Source organism: Nylanderia fulva, unplaced genomic scaffold (assembly GCF_048542155.1).
Source record: "Nylanderia fulva isolate GAGA-0341 unplaced genomic scaffold, ASM4854215v1 Scaffold126, whole genome shotgun sequence".
Lineage (NCBI taxonomy): Eukaryota > Metazoa > Arthropoda > Insecta > Hymenoptera > Formicidae > Nylanderia > Nylanderia fulva.
In genome coordinates, this window is record NW_028189475.1 from 182,517 (window position 1) to 203,542 (window position 21,026).

The 21,026-nt window shown below is 44.6% G+C and overlaps 3 protein-coding genes across 3 annotated transcripts; all 3 read right to left on the minus strand.

Annotated features, from left to right (window-relative positions):
• Positions 1-1,375: 1,375 nt before the first annotated feature.
• Positions 1,376-2,435, minus strand: LOC146724555 (uncharacterized). Its single transcript, XM_085479636.1, has 2 exons — positions 2,261-2,435; positions 1,376-2,034 (listed from the first exon to the last, which is right to left on the minus strand). Exons 1-2 carry the CDS (start codon positions 2,433-2,435, stop codon positions 1,376-1,378), a joined length of 834 nt encoding a protein of 277 aa, XP_085335762.1.
• Positions 2,436-15,837: 13,402 nt separating this feature from the next.
• LOC146724556 (uncharacterized) lies at positions 15,838-16,911 on the minus strand. The gene has a single exon (XM_085479637.1). The coding sequence runs from the start codon at positions 16,909-16,911 to the stop codon at positions 15,838-15,840; it is 1,074 nt and encodes a 357-aa protein (XP_085335763.1).
• Positions 16,912-16,939: 28 nt separating this feature from the next.
• Positions 16,940-20,516, minus strand: LOC146724557 (uncharacterized). The gene is made up of 3 exons (XM_085479638.1): positions 18,756-20,516; positions 17,019-18,701; positions 16,940-16,948 (listed from the first exon to the last, which is right to left on the minus strand). The coding sequence occupies exons 1-3, from the start codon at positions 20,514-20,516 to the stop codon at positions 16,940-16,942; spliced, it is 3,453 nt and encodes a 1,150-aa protein (XP_085335764.1).
• Between the last annotated feature and the right edge of the window lie 510 nt (positions 20,517-21,026).

A 21,026-nucleotide genomic window follows, 5' to 3' on the forward strand; every position in this document is an offset into this window, starting at 1 on the left:
CCCACGCATACTTGCTCAACACATCGATGACGGTGAGTATGTAGTGGTAACCTCTGTTGAAACGGGAGTACGGACGCATCTCGACAATGTCGGCTTGCCACAGATCATCGTATCCTCGCACTATGACATGCCTTCGAGGGAAATTTTTTTTCGCTGACGCGTGCAACTCGTTTACCAACTGCCTTCTCTCCAAACTATGTTGCTCGTTGTTATTTTCACTATTTATTCTCGTTCGTTCACGTTCGTTCACGTTGTTTCAGGGTTCTTTCACGTTGTTTCAAGGTTCTTTCGGGGTTCGTTCACGTTCGTGCCACGTTGTTTCGGGGTTCGTGCCACGTTGTTTCGGGGTTCGTTCACGTTGTTTTGAGGTTCGTTCACGTTGTTTCGGGGTTCTTTCACGTTGTTTCGGGGTTCTTTCACGTTGTTTCGGGGTTCGTTTACGTTGTTTCGGGGTTCGTTCACGTTGTTTCGAGGTTGTTTCGGGGTTTGTTCACGTTGTTTCGGGGTTCTTTCGGGGTTCGTTCACGTTCGTGCCACGTTGTTTCGGGGTTCTTTCGGGTTAGGTAGTCGTTATAGCGTAGTTCACTCCCGTCCTTGACCCATTCGAAAATCGTCTTTGACTCGTTTGCAGCCTTTTTCACAGTCGTTTCTGATCCGTTCGCAGCCGCTTTTGAATCGATCGTAACCGTCCCTGACCTGTTCGCAACCCTTACTGAGTTGGTAATAGCCTTGTATGTAACCTTTAAGGACTTGTTCGTAGCCTCGTTCGCAACCCTGTTTGACATGATCGTAACCTCGATCGTAGCGGTCGCGTTCACCACCGTTTCCAGGTCGTTCACTGCTGCTTCCGGGTCGTTCACAGCTGCTGCTTCCGGGTCGGTCACTGATACCACTCATTGTTGTTTGGTAGCACGTCGATCGTAACCACTCGAGAATCCCTTCTTCTAGACGTTTGTTTGATAGACGTTTCTGAGCCAACCGCTCATTAGATGTCTGAGGTAGTGTTTGGCGCACGCAAAAGTTCTTTTATCGCAGTCTCCAACGCTCATCCTTCTCTAACGCAGCCAGCTTCTCATCTAACTCTTTCTGTTGGACCATCAATGTTTTAAAGCACTCTTCCAGGTACAATTTGTTGACGGCATCGGTATCCGCCTTAGGTTGCGCTACACGGAGAATCTTGCGCGATCTTGCGTCATAATCTGTAGCGACGCGACATAGAGCGTTTTTACGCACACATCTTCTCATCAATGTGTGCCAATGATCGCCGGTTGTATCAATTCTCCTCTCGAATAATCCAAATTTATTGATAGACATTTTTTTGCAATGCTTTGTAGAGTGTCACGCGATGGACTGAATAGATTGTCGGAACCCTTGTTTAATTTATAATAATGCCCGCTTCCCGCAGTTCCTCGATGATCGACAGGATCTCGTTGTCATGCGCGTTGTTGCCAGCTTGGCGCAAAGCGTCGAGCAATCGTAGGCGATCCACTAGCTCGTTAGGGTCGTCCCAGTGCACGTAATCAATCTTATTGTCGGTTAGCGTCATAGCGCGAGGCATTCCCATGCCAGATTTTGGGCTCTCCACCCGCGTCAACGGTGCGATTATATATTTGTACTTGTCCCCCTTGCTACCCTTCACACGACCTTGCGCATCAAAATTGCGTTTATGCACGTTTGTCGCCAATAATATGGGCTTGTATTTTTGCAAATCGTCCTCCTGGTAATCGGGTCTTTTCTTGAAGATCAACTCGTACAATCCGGGCGTTCCAATGTACCGCGTGTCGCCTATGATTATATTGTCATTTTTGTCAATCGCGAATCGCTTGCTGCCGAGCCGCATTTCATTCTCGCCGAAGTAGACTCCGTATACATTATCAATTTCTTTCTTCTGATCAGCACCGAGGAGAGCGTCCATGTACTTTTGTCCTAATGGCCCCCAATCTTTTCGCATCATTTGTCGACCTTCCGACGATCTTAACCAGTGTTGAAGGGATATTTCGGGCGGGTTATGCGTGGTTTCGAAAACATTTTCGTCTACGAGTGCTTTGGGTATCACAGGTAGTACGCTTATCGGTGTAGATGTTGTCGCCAGTGAAGCGTCCAATGGCTTCGAAATATCATATTTTCTCTTTTTCAATTCCTCCTCTTTATATCGCTTGATAGTTTTATGTTTTCTCTTTTTCGGTGTCTCCCCCTCATACCGTGTCTCGATCTTCACACCGTCATCGTCGTCGTCGTCGGTGTTAGGCTCGTTTTTTACCAAAATTGTCGACAATCTTTTGTAGCGGCTCGATAATAAGTTTAAAGTGAGTCTTGACGGCGATATCATCATCGATCTTTCCGGTCTTCAGAGCGCGGTGTTTCTTGCGGATCGATTCGGCTGTCTTCGCAATCTCCATGGCAACCTTTTTACGCTCGCGAATATTATCAGCCATCCTAAACTCTAGAGAGTGCTGTCGACGACTAATGGCTCCGCGGTATCGCGAACTCGTTAAATCCTTTTCTGTATCGCCCGTTCGTAAGCGAGCTGTCCTTGTCTATCACTAGAAATCCATACTTTTGTTGCCAACATGTACGACATAACTCCCCGAACTCCTCATACGACATGTCGGTATTCACGTGATCGTTGTACACGTGCTTCAAATTGGTGGCGTCCTGTTTAAATAGGATTAGCAGGTTTGCGTTGTCGCGTATAAGATGTTTCGGTATTCTCGCGTATGTCTGACAGAGATAGAAGCAGTCGATGTTCGAGTGGCGCCCTATTGAGAAGTACTCTCTTATCGTATCTTGCTTGTCGCATGCCACGTCATCAAAGACAAAAATTGAATTTGGACATGCCTCGCTCGGTAGAATGACGTCACTGTTATTGGAGAATGTAAAGTAGCCGATTTCGTCAATCGGCGTCAATAAATCTTCCAAATAGCGATATTTCGGCTGTTGCAGCGATTTAGAGTACACGTACACGTTCTCGAAACGCACACCGTGCGGACTTTCCAGCAGGCTTATCAACACGTTGGTTTTACCGCAATTCGAGGGGCCGCAAACGATCGCGCGTATAGTTGTCGGTAGCATCGTACCGTGTTTGCGCACACCTTCGTTCACGCTGCAGCGTACTCTGTCGTCGTAATTCATCACTCGTATCGTCAGAGGTTGTCGCACGAATTGCATTTTCTCACTCCCGATTTGACCTCCAACGTCCGCCTATTTATAGCTGCGCGAACTCGCGCTTTGCTCAGTAATGTCTAGAGATTGCAACGGATGTCAACGAAAATAGGCACAGGTGTATTAAATCGTGCGATAAACGCACTTCCGGTCGAGCTTCATATTCCCGGCTATCAATTTTGCGGCCCGGGAACTCGTTTGGAAAAGCGATTGGCTAGAGGTGATCAAGGTGTCAACCCATTGGACGCGGCGTGCCGTGAACACGATATAGCGTACTCTCGGAGCAGCGAACTCACCGAGAGACACGCGGCGGGTAAGGTACTCGCCGAGAAAGCGAAAACTCGCATCGTCGCGAAAAACTCGAGTCTCGGTGAGAGAGCCGCGGCCGCAGTTGTCTGGGCAGCGATGAAAGCCAAGACGAAGCTCGGCATGGGCTTGAAGAAGAGGACGAAGAAGAGGAGGAGGGTACTTTCGGCAGCGAAACGAGGCGGATTTTTGCCGATTTTACCAATGCTGGGCGCGCTCGGATCCCTGGTCGGCGGAGCGGCTGGCGTAGCAAAAGCGGTAAACGACAATAAAGCCGCGCAACGTCAGTTGCAAGAGATACTACGCCACAATCGCGCCATGGAAGGCCGCGGACTGTATCTCGCCCCTTACAAATATGGACGAGGAGCGAGGAAAAAAAAAACGTCAAAAAAACGTTAAAAATGCCGCAAGGTGTAACTACAAATGTGCAATTGCTACAACTTGCAAAACGTATGCACATTCCATATTTTAAAGGTGTATTTATGCGCAATAATTTACCGATAAATGGCGCACGAGAAAATGAGAGCGGTATCGTCAATCTGGACAGCACAGACGGTCCTGGCACTCATTGGGTGGCGTATGCAAAAAGGGGAAATCGCGCAATCTATTTCGACAGTTTTGGCAATCTTCGACCACCCGAGGAATTGGTGCGATATTTAAACGTGCCGAAATTGAAATACAATTACACCTCTTATCAAACGTATGATCAGAGTATCTGTGGACAATTGTGCTTGCAGTTTCTCCGAGAAATTGAATTTTAGTTCAACTTGCAGCGAATTTAAAGACTGACATTGCGTTATTTAACTCAGTTTTGTCAACATGTCGCTAACACTAACATTCACTGGGAAGAGTAGCGTCCTCGCGGCGACCTACTTTCCGCCCATAGATTTGAGCGACGCGGACTACGAGCTCGGTCTGACTGATTTTGAAACTTATCACACTATATCGAATGTGAATTCCTCGAATAATAAATTTTACTACGGCACAGACGATGCGGAAATTACGATTCCCGAGGGATCGTACGAGCTGCAAGCGATACATGAATTTTTGAAACGCGCACTTTCCCGAAAACATAATGCTGTTAGTGATAAAGGTGTCGACGATGAAGATTACCCAATCGTGCTCCGCGCTAATTACAATACGATGAGAAGCGAGATCAAGTGTGCCTACAGAATAAACTTTAGCATGCCCAACAACATTGGATCACTGCTGGGATTCTCGAATCGTTTACTGCAACCGCGAAAATGGCACAAATCATGGCGATTAATATTATCAACGTGAACATTATCCGCATAGAGTGTAACGTGACCGCGGGTGCATACAGCAACGATAAACTCGTTCACACGATACACGAATTTTCACCGAGGGTACCACCAGGATATAAGATATCGGAAACGCCGGCGCAGATCATTTACCTGCCGGTCTTCGTACGAAGCATTACTGATTTAGTGTTACGCGTTACTGATCAGGAGGGACGATTGCTCGATTTTCGAGGTGAAGAGATAACAATTAGATTGCACGTACGACGGCGGGCCACCCTCGTGCGACGGGATGCTCGTGTTGAATAAAGACACGAAGAACACAATCAGACCAGCAGCAACATCATTCGCTAATATCAAATCAACCGCGAAGAAGAGACTCACCTCGTCAAACGTTGCGTTTTTACAATTTTTGGGATTTGCGGTGCGCGCCATCTGATCAATGACTGAGATTCTCAACATCGAGGAAGAGCCAGTCTTTGACGATCGCATCGTCAAGATTGAGACTCACACATACAACCCGTTTGCCAACACAACATTTGGATACAGCGACGAGATAAGAATACCCATACAACAACAGGATTTATATACGTTGCCGTATGAGAGTTTCCTCTACATCGAGGTTGAACTGCGGATAACTCATCCAATTGAGGGATCCAATGTGATGCTGGGAAATAATTGCGTCGCATTCATGTTTGAAGAAATTCGCTACGAGCTCGATGGTGTGGAGATTGATCGCAACAGAAATGTGGGAATAACAAGTCTGCTGAAAAACTATGCAACAATGTCATCCGATAGAAGCGTGATTATGCGAAATGCAGGCTGGGATAGCCCGACTACTGTGAATGGATACTTTAATTTTTGCGTACCGCTGCACATGTTGCTGGGATTTTGCGAGGATTACAAACGCGTGGTTATTAATGCGCGTCATGAGTTGATTCTAATACGAGCGCGCAACGACAATAATTGTCTGTATGGAAATTCTGCACTGGAGCCTGTGATCAACATATTCAAGATACAATGGCGAATGCCACACGTGTTGTTGAGCGAGATTAAGAAGCTGTCGATGCTGCGCGCTCTGGAAAGCGGACGTTACCTCAGCATGGGTTTCCGCTCGTGGGATCTATACGAATTTCCGCTATTGCAGCGTACGACCAAGCATTCGTGGGCCATTAAGACCGCGACTCAACTGGAGAAGCCGCGATATGTAATTTTTGCTCTGCAGACAGGGCGTAAAAATGTCATGTCCGAGGATACGAGTCGATTCGACAACTGTAAATTAACCAACGTGAAACTCTATCTGAACTCGGAATGTTATCCGTACGACGACATGAATCTGGATTTCGATAGAAACAGATGGTCGATTCTGTATGACACGTATGCGCGTTTCTGCAAAAATTATTACGGATACGAGTATCTCGAGCCGAGCCTCACCATCACACGGTTTTTACAAAACGGGCCGTTTGTGATTATCGATTGTTCTCGACAAAACGAATCGGTCAAGAGCGCAACGGTGGATGTGAGATTGAAATTTGAGTGTAAGGAGAATATACCTAATAATACCACTGCGTACTGCCTCATCATGCACGATCGCGTGATCCAGTACAACCCGTTGACCAACGTTGTGCGCAAAATCACCTAAAAATGTTTACACAACTACGCGCGTGAGAGAGGGGAGGAGGAGGAGGATACATAATCATGATGATGCGAGATGTCTGATGTTAGTGAAGTAATACCTCTCGACTGACTCACATCGAAGAGATCATGTCCGCACCAACGTTTGTTGACCTGCAAGGATTTATCCTAAACAAGCGATTTATCGTGAAGGAAGCGGCAATCCTGAGAAGAGGATATATCATGTCGCACTATTTTTTCGCATGCCCTGTGCCGTGGAGCGTGCTTATAAAGTCGGAAAGGCGCCAGGCCTCATGGATAACTCAGCATCATCACAGCTTGCAATGGGAGGATGGAAATGTTCCATACTGCATGGCTCAGCGCTTGATCACGGCAGCTATCAATGGCATAAATGAACAAGACGAGGAGGAAGAGTCCTCTCTCGTGTATGTAAAAGGACTCGAAAAGCGAGAGTGGCTTGCCGAAATAGTGGACGATGTGTGCAGCGGTTTCATGATTGAGACCTTGGATGCCATATATGAAGATGTGCCTGCATTAAATAAATTAGATCCCACATATACTTTACGATGTAATAAACATGTAAAAAATTGCGCGTTACAAAATGTATTTAAATTATTCAATTGGTGGTCGGCTAATCGCGACAATCATCCGTTTTTTGAATAAACATATTATTTACATACTATTCTCTTTGTTATTTTTCCTAACCAGATATTTCCAAGAATTCCTTTTACCCCCACTACTTTTAAAAATTTCTCACGCAATCGTATTTCTAAGAATTTCTTTTACCTCCACTACTTTTAATAATTTGTCTTTCCCTCCAGATATATTTCTAAGAATCCCCCTCTCCTAATATTTTAAATATTTCTACTTTGTTCTTTCCCTCCAGATATATTTCTAAGAATCCCCCTCTCCTAATATTTTAAAAATGACCGTTACTCGATTATTAGTACCTTATTATACAATCAGTCTTTCGTCGACCGTTCTAACTGACGGTTCACTTTTTAATACCCTCGGTTCAAAGAAGCAGCAGCAGCATGAATTACTACATGCCGAGACATGAAGAAACGTGCGAGAAGAAATGCGATGAGTAAGTATAACTTTTTTGTATCTTTTATATATTTTATATTTTTTTAATTTTCTTTTATCTATAAATTAATACAATTGTCGCTCGTATATTGAAAACAAAGTGATAAATATAAGGCCAACTTATCGAGCTGAATATTCGAGATGTTCAGTCAACTACCATTTATTACATGTATAAATTATAAAACTACAGTCATTATATTAAAACTAACGCAAATTACAATCATTCTATAAACGTTTCGACCGCACGCGGTCTTCTTCAGTATAATTATTGAAATATAAATTCTTACAATTCACATAATATCGAAATTTAATTATAGTTATTCAGAATCAAGAGTTTTTGAGTAATTAACGCGTGTTTCAATCCGTCCTGTCCAACAATGTTCGCCTCGATATGATCCCTGATTTTGTTCAGATCTCGGATAGTTTCATCGTTAATATGCGAGAAATTAACCCGTTCCGTAGGCGCTGCGATTTATAAAAAAATTACCGATCAACGCATGTCCAAATTATAATATGTATCCCCTACAATTGGTAGTATGCTTACCTATCATCGTTCTTCTTGATAATTTTGCTACTTATTAACAGTTATTAAGGCGTCAATTTAACACAAAACGGACTGATTACTATTTTAATTTTAATTTTATTCATAGAGTTTTTGGAAGAATAACCGCAGATTATTTTAAACAATGGATTAATGCGAATTACTTGTTAATAAGAGCGAGAGCAAAATTTGGACTTTTAAGGAAATGTAAAAATGGGAATTTTCCTACACATTTAGAAGGTTTGGCAGCCATTAAATTAACGTTTTTCATCACCAGATCGATCAGAAGACTAGACGGTGGATGTGAGATGGGAATTTGGTTGTAAGGGAAAAAACATGCCTAAAACACACCCACTGCGGACTCTCATTATACACGATCGTGTGACCCGTACAACCCGTTGAACAACGCTTGTGCGCCAAAATCACCTAAAATGTTTACACAAATAAGGGGCCGTTTTTTGAAAGAGGGGGAGGAGGAGATACTATCAAGATGATGTGAGGATGTTTGATGTTGGAAGTAAACCTCTCGACTGACTCGCCCATAGAGAGATCAGGTCCGCACAACGTGTCGGGACCTGCAAGGATTTATACTAAACAAACGATTTATCGTAAAGGAGCGGAATCCTGAGAGAGGATATATCCTGTCGCACTATTTCTTCGCATGCCCTGTGCCATGGAGCGTGCTTATAAAAAGTCGGAAAGGCGTCAGGCCTCGTGGCTAACTCAACATCATCACAGCTTACAATGGGAGGATGGAAATGTTCCATACGGCATGGCTCAGCGCTTGATTACGGCAGCTATCGTTGGCATAAATGAGCAAGAAGACGATGAAGAGTACTCTCTTGTGTATGTAAAAGGACTCGAAAAGCGAGAATGGCTGGCCGAAATAATGGACGATGCGAGCAGCGGTTTCACCATTGAGACCTTGGATGCCATATATGAAGATGTACCTGCATTAAATAAGTTAAATCCCACATATACTCTACGATGTAATAAACATGTAAAAAATTGTGCGTTACAAAATGTATTTAAATTATTCAATTGGTGGTCGGCCGCAAAATCCAGGCTTGGATCCGACGATCATCCGTTTTTTTGAATAAACATATCGTTTACATACTATTTTCTTTGTTATTTCTCTCCCTCACCAGATATATATTTCTAAGAAATCCTTTCTCCTAATATTTTTAAATTAAATATTTCTCTTTGTTCCCCTCCAGATATATAATTCTAAGAATTCCTTTCTCCTAATATTTAATTTTTTATCCCCACTACTTTTAAATATTTCTCTTTATTCCCCCTCCAGATATATATTTCTAGGAATCCCCTTCTCCTAATATTTTAAAAATGAGTGTTACTCGATTATTAGTACTTTTGTACGATCAGTCTCTCGTCGACTGTTCTGACTGGTGGTTCACTTTTTAATACCCTCGAGAAAAATATTCTGCACCAAAAAAGCAGCAGCATGAATTACTACATGCCGAGACGCGATGAAACGTGCGAGAAGAAATGCGACGAGTAAGTATAACTTTTTCTATTTTATATATTTTATATTTTTTCTATTTTTATATTTTTTTATGAGTTATAATTTCTTTTTTTCCTAATTTAGTTTTAATTTTTTTTTTCCTAATTTTTTTACAGCGTTTCGCTGGAGTCTCGTGCGGTTCGTATACTTGGAAGACGATACGCATTCGACCACGGAATTCAAATTCCTCGAAATCGGCATCAGAGTGGATCCGCCGAGTTACGTGGAGATCGCCATAGGAGATCATCGGGGAAAACAGCTAATACTATCTCTCGAAACGTGGAAAGGACTCTACGAGCAACGTCACACTATTCAAAATTATTTGAACAATGACTCTCTCAACAACGATGTGTATAACTTCATAAGTGTCGGGCCGCTAACAGTACGTTTTCACAAGATAAACGACACCAAGCTCATAAGTCTCGAATCGGCGGACGTGCGCATGATGATGGTCGAATCGACGTTACGTCGTATGTTCGATCTCGATTCATGCATCGAAATAATGTTCGATCGATTGACGAGGCTCATCGCAACGGTTGATATCAAACATACGCAATTCTCCAATATTGCATCCACTGTAACGAATGCGAGAGAATTGCCGAATGCGATACGCGCTAGCAACGCCTTCGACATGCACCAACTTGTCGATTGCGAGCTGGTGGCTTTATTTAGTTTTTAATATGTAATAAAACTTTATATATAATTATGTATTAAATATAAGACAAATAAATACTTATATGTATATCATGGTGTACTTTATTTGCGCGCCACCCGTTACATACTTTGCGAGAGAGCAACCACTAGAAAAGAAAGAGACAGCGCGCGAGAGAGAAATCGGATGTGGCGGCGAGAGAGAGAGATTCGGCGGCTCGCGGCGAGAGAGAGACGGCGAATTAAGACGCGAGAGAGAGAAAGAAGACGGGCTGCAGCGAGAGACGTACGCGAGAGAGAGAAAGAAGACGGGCTGCAGCGAGAGACGTACGCGAGAGAGAGAGAAAGAAGACGGGCTGCAGCGAGAGACGTACGCGAGAGAGAGAGAAAGAAGACGGGCTGCAGCGAGAGACGTACGCGAGAGAGAGAAAAAGAGACATACGAGTTTTGAGAGAGAGACGTCGAAATAAGATGCGAAGAAATGTGAAGGAGAGAGAGAGAGAAAAAGAGAGAGTTTTTAAAATAATTTTTAATAATTTCTTTATATATTTACTTATAATTTCAAAGGGAACAAGAGGTAAGGAAGACATTTTAATCTAAAATAAATACACTCATTTGATAATAATATTTTTTTTAATCTATAAAATATGTGTACATTTACATTTGTGTGTGTGTGTGTGTAAAATTAAAAATGAAAAAATATAAAAATAAAAAATTAAAAAATAGAAAAATAGAAAATAGAAAAATATAAAATATAAAATATATAAAAATAAGGATATAAATGAAAAATAAAAAAATAAAATAGTTTACATTATGGACGATTGGGGTGGCGACGGTGACGGCGGCGGTGATTGCGGCGGTGATTGCGGCGGTGACGGCGGCGGTGACGGCGACGGCGTGGCGGCGGTGTAGGCTGAGGCCTAACATCATACGGGTCTGGTAGAGTGAAAAGCTGCACCAGACCCCAATCAGCTTCGATATGCGTCCCAATCCAACATCTCTGGAACCATTATTGGAACGTATGGTTCATCTGTAAACATAACAATTATTAATTTAAAAATATAACAATTATTAATTTAAATATATAATACAATATTATAAATTTTATTCTTACCGTCCCAATTTTCATACACAGGTACAGGTTCCGGCTCGAACAGCCACACCAGACCCCAATCATAGAAATCGCCGTCATCGTCTCTTATATATGGGTCCCAATCCCAATCACACATATCTGGAACCATTATTGAAATGTAAACATAACATTATTCATTTAAAAAATATAATACAATATTATAAATTTTATTCTTACCGTCCCATTCGTCATCCCCTATCCATTCTTCAAAGTCGTCATCTGAATGATTTTCCCATTCTGCATCCCTTAATATATCATAAACGAGGTCCTTAATCACCCAACAACAAATAATACAGAGGGCAAACTACAAAAAAATATTATTATTAATATATTTTTTTCTCCACTATTAATTAATATTTTTGCACTTAAAAAGCACTACCATTTTCGTTGTAATGTCCCGACACTTCGTTGAGGACCGTTCGAAACTTTATGATTGCAGAGACAGCCCTGCTCTCCACAGGCTGTACCCCACTTAAAAAATCTTCACAAAGAACTATATCTATTTCAAAAAACATTCCAAGTGTCGAATGTTTACATCTCACGTTCGAGAGAGCCGGCGGGTCGCATCCATGCGAGGGACACGTGGAGAGGCGCGCGCTCTTCCGTGCATATGCGAGAGAGAAAACGAGCCGCAGCGGCGACAGCGCGAGAGAGAGACAGTGAGAGAAGATGCAAAAGAGAGAGAGATATCGCGTGAGAGAAAAAGAGACATACGAGTTTTGAGAGAGAGACGTCGAAATAAGACGCGAGAGAAATGTGAAGGAGAGAGAGAGAAAAAGAGAGAGCTTTTAAAATAAATTTTAATAATTTCTTTATATTTACTTATAATTTAAAAGGGAACAAGAGGTAAGGAGGACATTTTAATCTAAAATAAATACACTCATTTGATAATAATATTTTTTTTAATCTATAAAATATGTGTAAATTTACAAAATTTGTGTGTGTGTGTGTGTGTGTGTGTGTGTGTAATTATTTATAATATAAAATTTATAAAATTATAAAAAGATACAAATATAAAAAAGATATATGAAATCAAAATTATGTAAAATAAACATATAAATAATATATAAAATTATATAAAATTATATAAAATATATATATAAAAAAAAGCCGTCGGAGGCGAGAGAAATTCGGCTCGGGCCTGCGGCAAGAGAGAGCCGGCGGCTCGAGGTAGCGGCGAGAGAGAGCCAGCGGGCCTGCTGCGACTGCGAGAGAGGGGGTCGCGTTAACCATCGCTGTCAGACTGTGTCTCGGCATCTGCACATAGAAATATAATAAATTATTATACTATTTTATAGATTTTTTGGTATTTTAATATATATATATACTTACAGCCTTGACAGATTGGGCACAAGTTGGCCAGGAAGAGTACGAACACTCTTTCTAAACAATCGATGCAATAAAGATGCGGTACATCCCTGTACCGCATTGTCACGTGCCTGTGCGTTAATGTAGTTGCTGCGAATCTTTCCCTGTTTCTCATGAAACAGGGAATGCAGATTTTCACTGACCCTCCTGGTGAGACGTATGCTGTTATAACGCATACCCATGTTTCTTCGTCGAGGGATGCAACTGCTCGTACATCTAACGTACGCGAGTGGCACGACTCCCGAACAGCGTTTTCGCTTTCGTACCCATCGTCATGCAAATCTTCTTCCTCCTCTTCTTCTTCTGCTTCTTCTTGCTCAACAATGGGTATGACATCACCCTCCATTTCTTCTATATCATCTAAGATGATATTCACCTCCCTGTCGTACACAGGGTCGTACATCTCGGCGTCGCTCTCGCTGTCGCTGTCGGAGATCGTGATGACCTCCATCTCGTCATCAGAAACGTTGATCGCAATGTCTTTCCATTTTTTTTTCAACACGCGTTTGCACAATTATGATACAAGTCAATGAATTTTTTCCGCACTTCCGTAAATAAGTATAGCCACTAGACTTTTTTCACGGACTGGTCAGGGTGCTGTCAAATCCTAGACTGGATGATTTTTGAGAGCGCATAGGTCCTCAATATATATATTTCGTTCAGCCCTTTGTGCTTCACATGCGATCGAACTTATCTCAGAAAGAAAGATGATTGGTCGTAAAAGAGCAGCCGCTGCAGCAGTTGATTATTGTTTTGTTTATACCTCGTGAAAATATGTCTTGACACATTTACTACAATCCTCTCTTTCACGCGTGATAAAACTTATCTCATAAACACTGCTATACTCTTCGCATATATTGTACACCTATTTTATCACAGAAAAGATAAATAGGCTGCCGACAAGAAATCTGGCGATGATGACGATGACGACGATGGCGGTGGTGACGGTTCTCTCCTATCTGACTCCTCTATTTCTTGGTCCGAATCATAATCAGATGATTGTGTTTTGCATGATACCGATGGTGAAGGCATATCCATGTCGGCAAAATAAAGGTTGTCCACAGTAAAATATTCTGCGCAATTTTTGTAGCGACGCTGATAACATGCGACTCGCTTGTGTCGTTTAGACGATCTGGTGCATTTGGATAACCCACCAATCACTCTTAAAATGTCTTCGTGAATTTCCAGGAAATAGGCAACATCACTTGTATGCGGTTTTTGCACACCAAGTTCGCGATTTCTTACGAATTGCACAACTGAAGTCACCGCTTCACGTTTAAAATCAAACGGGTCATCTTTTTTTTCATCATAATAGCATTCATCGAGATGTCTATACCATCTCTCGGCAGTCTTATAACACCCCTTCTCATGACACTCTGCATGATTTTGCGGTGCGCTCTCCATTTTGTAAAAATTTACTTGTACTGCACAGAAATAACTACTTTAATTGCACACTAAACTTTTTTCTCACAGCTATTTTTCCTTGAGGAAAGCGTGCGCTCGCCAGTGGTACTATGGCCCGGCAGCGGCATCGTTATATATCCCAATCAACCCTTTGTTCGTCAACGTACGAACGAGAAAAATTTAGATGACGTAAATTTTCGGCGCTTGTTTTGTTTATAAATTCCTGCAGCCGCTGGTTATCGGCGCTGGTATTTCTTAGAAATATACGTATAGATCATGTATCAACCCCCTTGATTGTCGGCGTATGCCAAGCGGTGGCCCTTCTTAAAATTTGATTATCTTAGATTTTCAGAGAACTGATTGTCGGCGCTCGGATCCAAGCGGCCCTTCTTAGAATTTAATTATATTTCTTAGAAATATACAGATAACGTATGGGGGAAGAAACGCAACCCCCTTGATTGTCGGCGCATGCCAAGCGGTGGCCCTTCTTAGAATTTGATTATATTTCTTAGAAATATACAGATAACGTATGAGGAGAAGAAACGCAACCCCCCCCCCTTCCCCCAATTGTCGGCAGCCCTTTTGTAATAGATATTGTTTATCTTTTGTTTATAAACATAAACGTATGAAGAGAAGAAACGCAACCCCCCCCCCATTGTCGGCAGCCCTTTGTAATAGATATTGTATAAGATTTAACGTTGTAGGATGCCGGGTTAACGTGATCAAATAATTGTACGCGTTTTGAAACGGTTTAATTTAGTTTATTCACTTTCTACAAGTTCGTCGCGTACCTAGACTTATGTTTCTCGGCGCTCGCTCTCTCGAGGACTGACTCGAGGGCCGCGCGAATTTCGGAGCTCGCGTAGGGCGGCAGCCGATCGGGGTCCTCGATTGGACCATCGGAAAATCAGGCGATGTACACACGCCAATTAGCGGCGAGTGTACACGTTGGTTTCACGTGTTTCCTTGGCGTAAACACTAAGGAATTTAACAAAAAACATTCTAGAAAATTCGATCGTCCTCGAAGATTCGATCCGAAGAACGAATCTTCAACATACCGCCCGCCTCGTATGCGAACGAATGCGAAATAAAGTTAAACGAAGCGGGAACGAATCGTCGAGGAAGATGATTACAAAACATACAGGTGAAGACGACTCGCGCTGAGAAAGTCGTCTCGAAGATTACATAACTCTTACAAGTTAGCGGCTTTATCCGTTGCGGACGCGTTAGAGTTATCACGTATTGGCAGTCGGCATAATTGCGCAATAGGTCGTTTCAATGTGGACCGTGCGGTGCGTATGGTCACAACTCGAACGAGTCCATCAGATCCAGGATGGATCTGCTGTACTCGGGCAAGCTCCCATTTGCTCGGAGGGAGCACGGGACTTTTAACTAATACTAACTCGCCTATTGCGAAGTTAGGAGACTGCTTGCACCACTTGTTTCGCTGTTGAAGCGAATGTAAATAATCCTGTGACCAGGCACGCCACACGGTTTCCTGCATGGCACGGACTAGTTGCCATCGCGAGAGCCTACGCGGGTCGATCGCGAGTACCGATTCCTCCGGAACGGCTACGAGGGGCCGTCCAATCAGAAAGTGACCCGGGGTGAGCGCCGACAAGTCACCCGGGTCGTCACTAAGCGGAGCGATTGGTCGCGAGTTAAGGCACGCTTCTATTTTACATAGAAGCGTCGCGAGTTCAGCCCTCGAAAGTGTGTGGGAACCAACAGCGCGCCTCAGATGCGTTTTAAGGCTCTTGACTCCGGCCTCCTAAAGGCCGCCGAAATGTGGAGCGGCGGAGGGAATGAAATGCCAGTTCACTCCGTCGCCTGCGAGCGCGTTTCGCAATTCAGCATCCTTCGATAAGGATTGAAAGTGTCGATGGAGTTCGTGGTTGGCTCCATGAAAATTTGTGCCGTTGTCGCTATACATGTGACGCGGCAGACCTCTTCGGCTAGCGAACCTCTGATAGGCTGCAAGAAAGCCGGGCGTGGAGTAATCTTCCACTAATTCGAGGTGAATCGCCCTTGTAGCAAGACAAACAAACAGAGCGATATATACCTTTCTGGCCTTTTGCCCTCTGCCGACGTATGAAATTACGTGGAGTGGGCCGGCGTAATCAATCCCACAATGAGTAAAAGGCGCCGAAGGGGTGACACGAGCGGCTGGAAGGTCGCCCATGAACTGAGAAGACAATTTAGCCGCTTGACGAGTGCAGACTACACATTTTCGAATGTGCGCCTTTACTGAGCTGCGGCCTCCAATGATCCAGTATCGCTGACGCAGCACACGGAGTACTAGCTGTGTTCCCCCGTGGAGCGTGGATTTATGAGCGCGATCAATTAAGAGATCGGATAAGTGATGTTTCGGAATTATTATGGGATGTTGCTCGTCATAGCTGAGCGCGGAATTCGTCAACCGCCCGCCAAGACGGAGTAAAGAGTCCTCTCCTAGAAAAGGACTCAATCTGCTCAACGAGCTCGAATGCGGTATGGTGCCGTTATTCTTTAGTGAGCGCGTTTCCCGTTCGAAGAATCTCTGTTGCAGATAGCGCAACCAGAAGAGTTCCGCCCTCCTAAACTCGTCGGCGTTCAGAAAGGGGGATTGTTGGGAGCGAGACGCGCTCTTTTCTTTTACACGATGAATAAAGCGATTCATATAGGCAGTCACGCGGACAAGCTTGGTCCAAGTGGAGAACCTATATGGGAGTTCCCAACCCTCGGCCTCTTGAACATGGAGCGTCACAGGCCGTCTTCTTTCCACCGACACCTGCTGATCGGTGACAGAGTCGAGCGGAGCTGAGACATTCAGAATCGGCCACGCATTGATGGTTTCTGAAGCCATCGTGGACCGTTCCACCATAGCGGGTGAGTCACGAGCTCTGAGGCGGTCAAGCCGCGCGAGGCACAGTCCGCCGGATTATCGCGAGACGGAACGTGATTCCAACAAACGGAATCCAGACCGGTATGCACCTCGGATACGCGGTTAGCCACGTAGGTGCTCCATTTTGATGGATGTTGACGGAGCCACGCGAGAGCGATGGTCGAATCCGTCCATCCGTATATTGGAATCGGAGGTAATTTCAACGATGTCAAGGTCCACTTGATTAGCCGGCTGAGGAGGACGATAGCGTTCAGTTCCAAGCGCGGGATGCTTACGGTTTTGATCGGCGCGACCTTTGTTTTAGCAGCGAGCAGAGTGATTTGAAACTTCGTTGGCGAAGGAAGCACTCGAATATAAACGACCGCCGCGTAAGCGCGGTTTGAAGCGTCGGCAAACCCGTGGATTTCGAACGCGAGGTTATTGGAATGTCGACCGGTCCAACGCGGTATTCGGACGCGGTTCAATGATTCCAAATCGTTGGTGTAGCTCTCCCAACGATCGCGCAACTCCTCTGGAAGAGGGGAGTCCCAATCACATTTGAGAAGCCATAATTCTTGTAGCAAGATTTTCGCGGTTACAACGACCGGAGCAGCCCATCCTAGTGGGTCGTATAATTTTGCCGTGAACGAGAGAACGGAACGTTTCGTGTGCGTAACCGATCTCAACGGAGTTATCACGAATTTGAACGCGTCCTCTTTAGCAAGCCATGAAAGCCCGAGAACCTTGAGATTATCTTCTTTTACGAGTAAATGATCGGTGACTTCCGGCTGATGAGCCGAAAGTCCTTGAAGAAGAGAGGAGGCATTAGAAGCCCACTTTCGTAGTTGAAAACCTCCCTTTCGCAGGATCTCAACTAGTTGGACACGAGTTTCTATCAATGAAGTCGTATCGTCCGCTCCAAAGAGTGCATCGTCCACGTAGAGGGACTCGCTGAGAATTGGAACGGCCGCGGGATAGTTGTCGCCTTCATCTAGAGAAAGCTGTTTCAGTACCCTCATTGCGAGGTACGGAGCGGGGGCGAGCCCGTACGTTACAGTGAGAAGGCGATAGTGTTCAATCGGCCCATCGGCCGACGATCGCCATAAGATTCTTTGAAAATCCGCGTCAGACGGATGCACGAGAATTTGGCGGAACATTTGAGCAATGTCCGCCGTGTAAACAAATTGCCATTGACGCCAGCGCAATAATATAGCGGAGAGGTCTTGCTGCAGTCTCTGACCGATCAGTAAGTGATCGTTAAGCGAAGTCTTATTGCTCGTTTTGCACGAAGCGTTGAAGACAACGCGCAATTTCGTAGTGCAACTCGAGTCGCGCAAAACGGGATGATGAGGAATATATACCGGCTCGAACTCGGAGCGGTCAGATAATTCCACCTTCCTCATGTGACCGAGCGAATTGTACTCTCGTAAGAACTCGTTGTACTGCGCGTGAAGTTCAGGACGAAGCCGTAGCTTTCCTTCCATTTTATTATAAAGCGAGGTTGCAATGTGCAAAGAATCACCGATTTTTGTCGGGAAATCATGCCTGAAGGGCAATCGAACCGCATAGCGTCCCTGAGGGGTACGATAGTGGTTGGCGATGAAATGAGCCTCGCACCTCTCCTCCTCCTCCGTGAGGGGGACAGGCTGCGAGATCTCCTCATCTTCCCAGAACTTCTGGAGAAGAGAGTGCGTGCTTTGTTCCAACACGCAGTTTAATACAGATGCTTGAGCAGTAGTAGTCGGCCTACTATTTGTGGGGCCGGAAAGGATCTAACCGAGAGCGGTCAATTGCGCTGTCGGAGTTCCAATAGGACCTTGACGGACATCGCGCTTCAGAAGCGAGCCGTAAAGGTCAGCACCGATCAACAAATGAATTTGATGTTGACTGGAAGGATCAGGGTCAGCAAAAGATAGACCCTGTAAATGAGGCCACGCATCGAAGGGCTGAATCCGCGAGGCAGCGTAAGAAGTAATGCGTTGAAAAATGTAAGCCGTCAGAGGAAAGCTCGGATCGGCTTGAGCACACGGGGTTAACTGTAGTTTTACGCACGATTTCGCAGTACCCGTGTATTTTTCGCCGAAGCATTTAATTTGTAAATCGGCTCGTTGCCGTTTAGTGCGCAACGCCTGTGAGAGCGATTCTGATATAAAGCTAAAAGTGGATCCTTGATCCAACAACGCGCGAACCTTTAAGCAGCGACCCTCCCCGGTGTGGAGGTCGACCCATGCGGTCACCAAAAGGACATTTGGATGTTCCTGAAGCGAGGGGGGTACTATCTGGACGGCCGCAATCGTATTGACCGTTTGATTAGTAGTCGCATTAGATGCGGCTTGTGACGCTGATTCGGAGATAGTAGCCTCGGAACTGGCCAAGTTATCGGAGGCATTTTGATTTGCCGCTGAATGCAGCAATGTGTGATGCGAGCGACGACATTGTCTGCACCGATATTTGCTCGGGCATTTCGACGGGAAATGTCCGGACTTTAAGCAGTTAAAGCAGAGTTTATGCTGGCGCGCGAGAGCAAAGCGCTGTGAAGCTGATTTCTTCGCGTAGTCTTCGCATTTCGAAACGTGATGCTCACCGGAGCAACAAATACATTTAAAGGCAGTCACGTTGTTTACTGTTAAACGCGGTTTATCATTTTTCGAAAAACCGGAGTCCTTGCTTGAATCGGCAAAGTCCGACAATCCGCGTATACGGAGAGTTAAAAACTCATTAAGCTCCTGATAAGAAGAAGGCTCATTTCGTTTGATTCGCCTTAAATTCCATTCGGTACGTGTTCTCGCGCTAAACTTTTGCGTTATTGTATAAACAAGAATGTCGTCCCATTGTTCTACGGGACGATCGAGATTTTTTAACGCGGCTAACGATGCAGACACTGTGTCGCGCAATTTTCGCAAATCGCTGACAATCTCGCTTTTCATTACCGGAAGGCTAATAAACGCGTGTAAATGAGCATAGATTAACGCTTGCTTATCGTCGTATTCATTGGTTAACAATTGCCAGGCAGATTCGTAATTCGCATCGGAAATTTTTAAATTATTGATCAGCAAGGAAGCGTCTCCCGTTACGCTCGTTTTTAAGTAATGAAATTTTTGTGAATTTGAAAGAGCGTCGTTACTTACTACAAGAGATTCGAAAATGTTTCGGAAATTTTCCCAATCGGTTAATTTCCCAGAAAACTTTGGCAGCGCGATGCGTGGCAATTGGAAGCAATAATTATTTGTTTCGCGAACGGAGGAATCGGAACTACGATCGGTAAACGGAATTGTATTAGGAGATAATCGACTTATCGTATCTTGCAGCAGATCGGCCGTGTCGATGTAGACATCCTCAGCTCTCAGGAACTCTTCCAGAGTGAAATACGGCAAGGTCGTTTGCTGCTCCGTGGTCGTCTTTTGAAGCAGTTTGACATGAAGGCCGCGGCAGGCGGCCCAGTGCTCCTCCAACTTGGCAAGCCTACTTCGCGTCTTGGCGAGTGTCACGTTGGATTTGGCCAGCTTCTTGAAGTTGACGAGATCTCGTTTGATCTCGTCAATACAAGCTCCCTGCTCGATGAGCAGGTCACTCACGACAGTCGACATGATTATCGATGCCGGATTGTTGAATCGTTTATCGATTATTCGCTACTGAAGCGAAATCTTCAAGCGCGCGCGCGGACTTGAAGCGCCCGCTGATTGACGCGCGAGAGAGAGAGAGAGAGAGAGAGTCCGAGCGCGAGCTAGCGCACCGTCTCGTTAAGCCGTTATCGGCTGTCTTTCTCAGACGAAGCGATTGCGTGGCGCGTGATAGCGGCGTCGAAATTGCAAATCGCGTGGTTTTTTAAATCTTAGAAACGTCGAAAATCACCGGGATGATCGAGAGAGTCAAGAGATATGCACGACGCGGACGCGTGATAGCGGCGTCGAAATAGCGAGTCGCGCACTTTTTTAAATGTTTAGAAACGTCGAAAATCAACAAGATAATCGAGAGAGGCACAGAGTGATGCACGACGGCGGACGCGTGATAGCGGCGTCGAAATAGCGAGTCGCGCACCTTTTAAAATGTTTAGAAACGTCGAAAATCACCAAGATGATCGAGAGAGTCACAGAGAG

Coding starts and splice junctions, on each gene's coding strand:
- LOC146724555 (XM_085479636.1), bottom strand. CDS start 2,435: ATGGCTGATAATATTCGCGAGCGTAAAAAGGTTGCCATGGAGATTGCG. Junction 2,035..2,260: donor AAAGATTGTCGACAATTTTG/GTAAAAAACGAG, acceptor AAGCACTCGTAG/ACGAAAATGTTTTCGAAACC.
- LOC146724556 (XM_085479637.1), bottom strand. CDS start 16,911: ATGGCTTCAGAAACCATCAATGCGTGGCCGATTCTGAATGTCTCAGCT.
- LOC146724557 (XM_085479638.1), bottom strand. CDS start 20,516: ATGTCGACTGTCGTGAGTGACCTGCTCATCGAGCAGGGAGCTTGTATT. Junction 18,702..18,755: donor GCTCGCTTCTGAAGCGCGAT/GTCCGTCAAGGT, acceptor GCTCTCGGTTAG/ATCCTTTCCGGCCCCACAAA.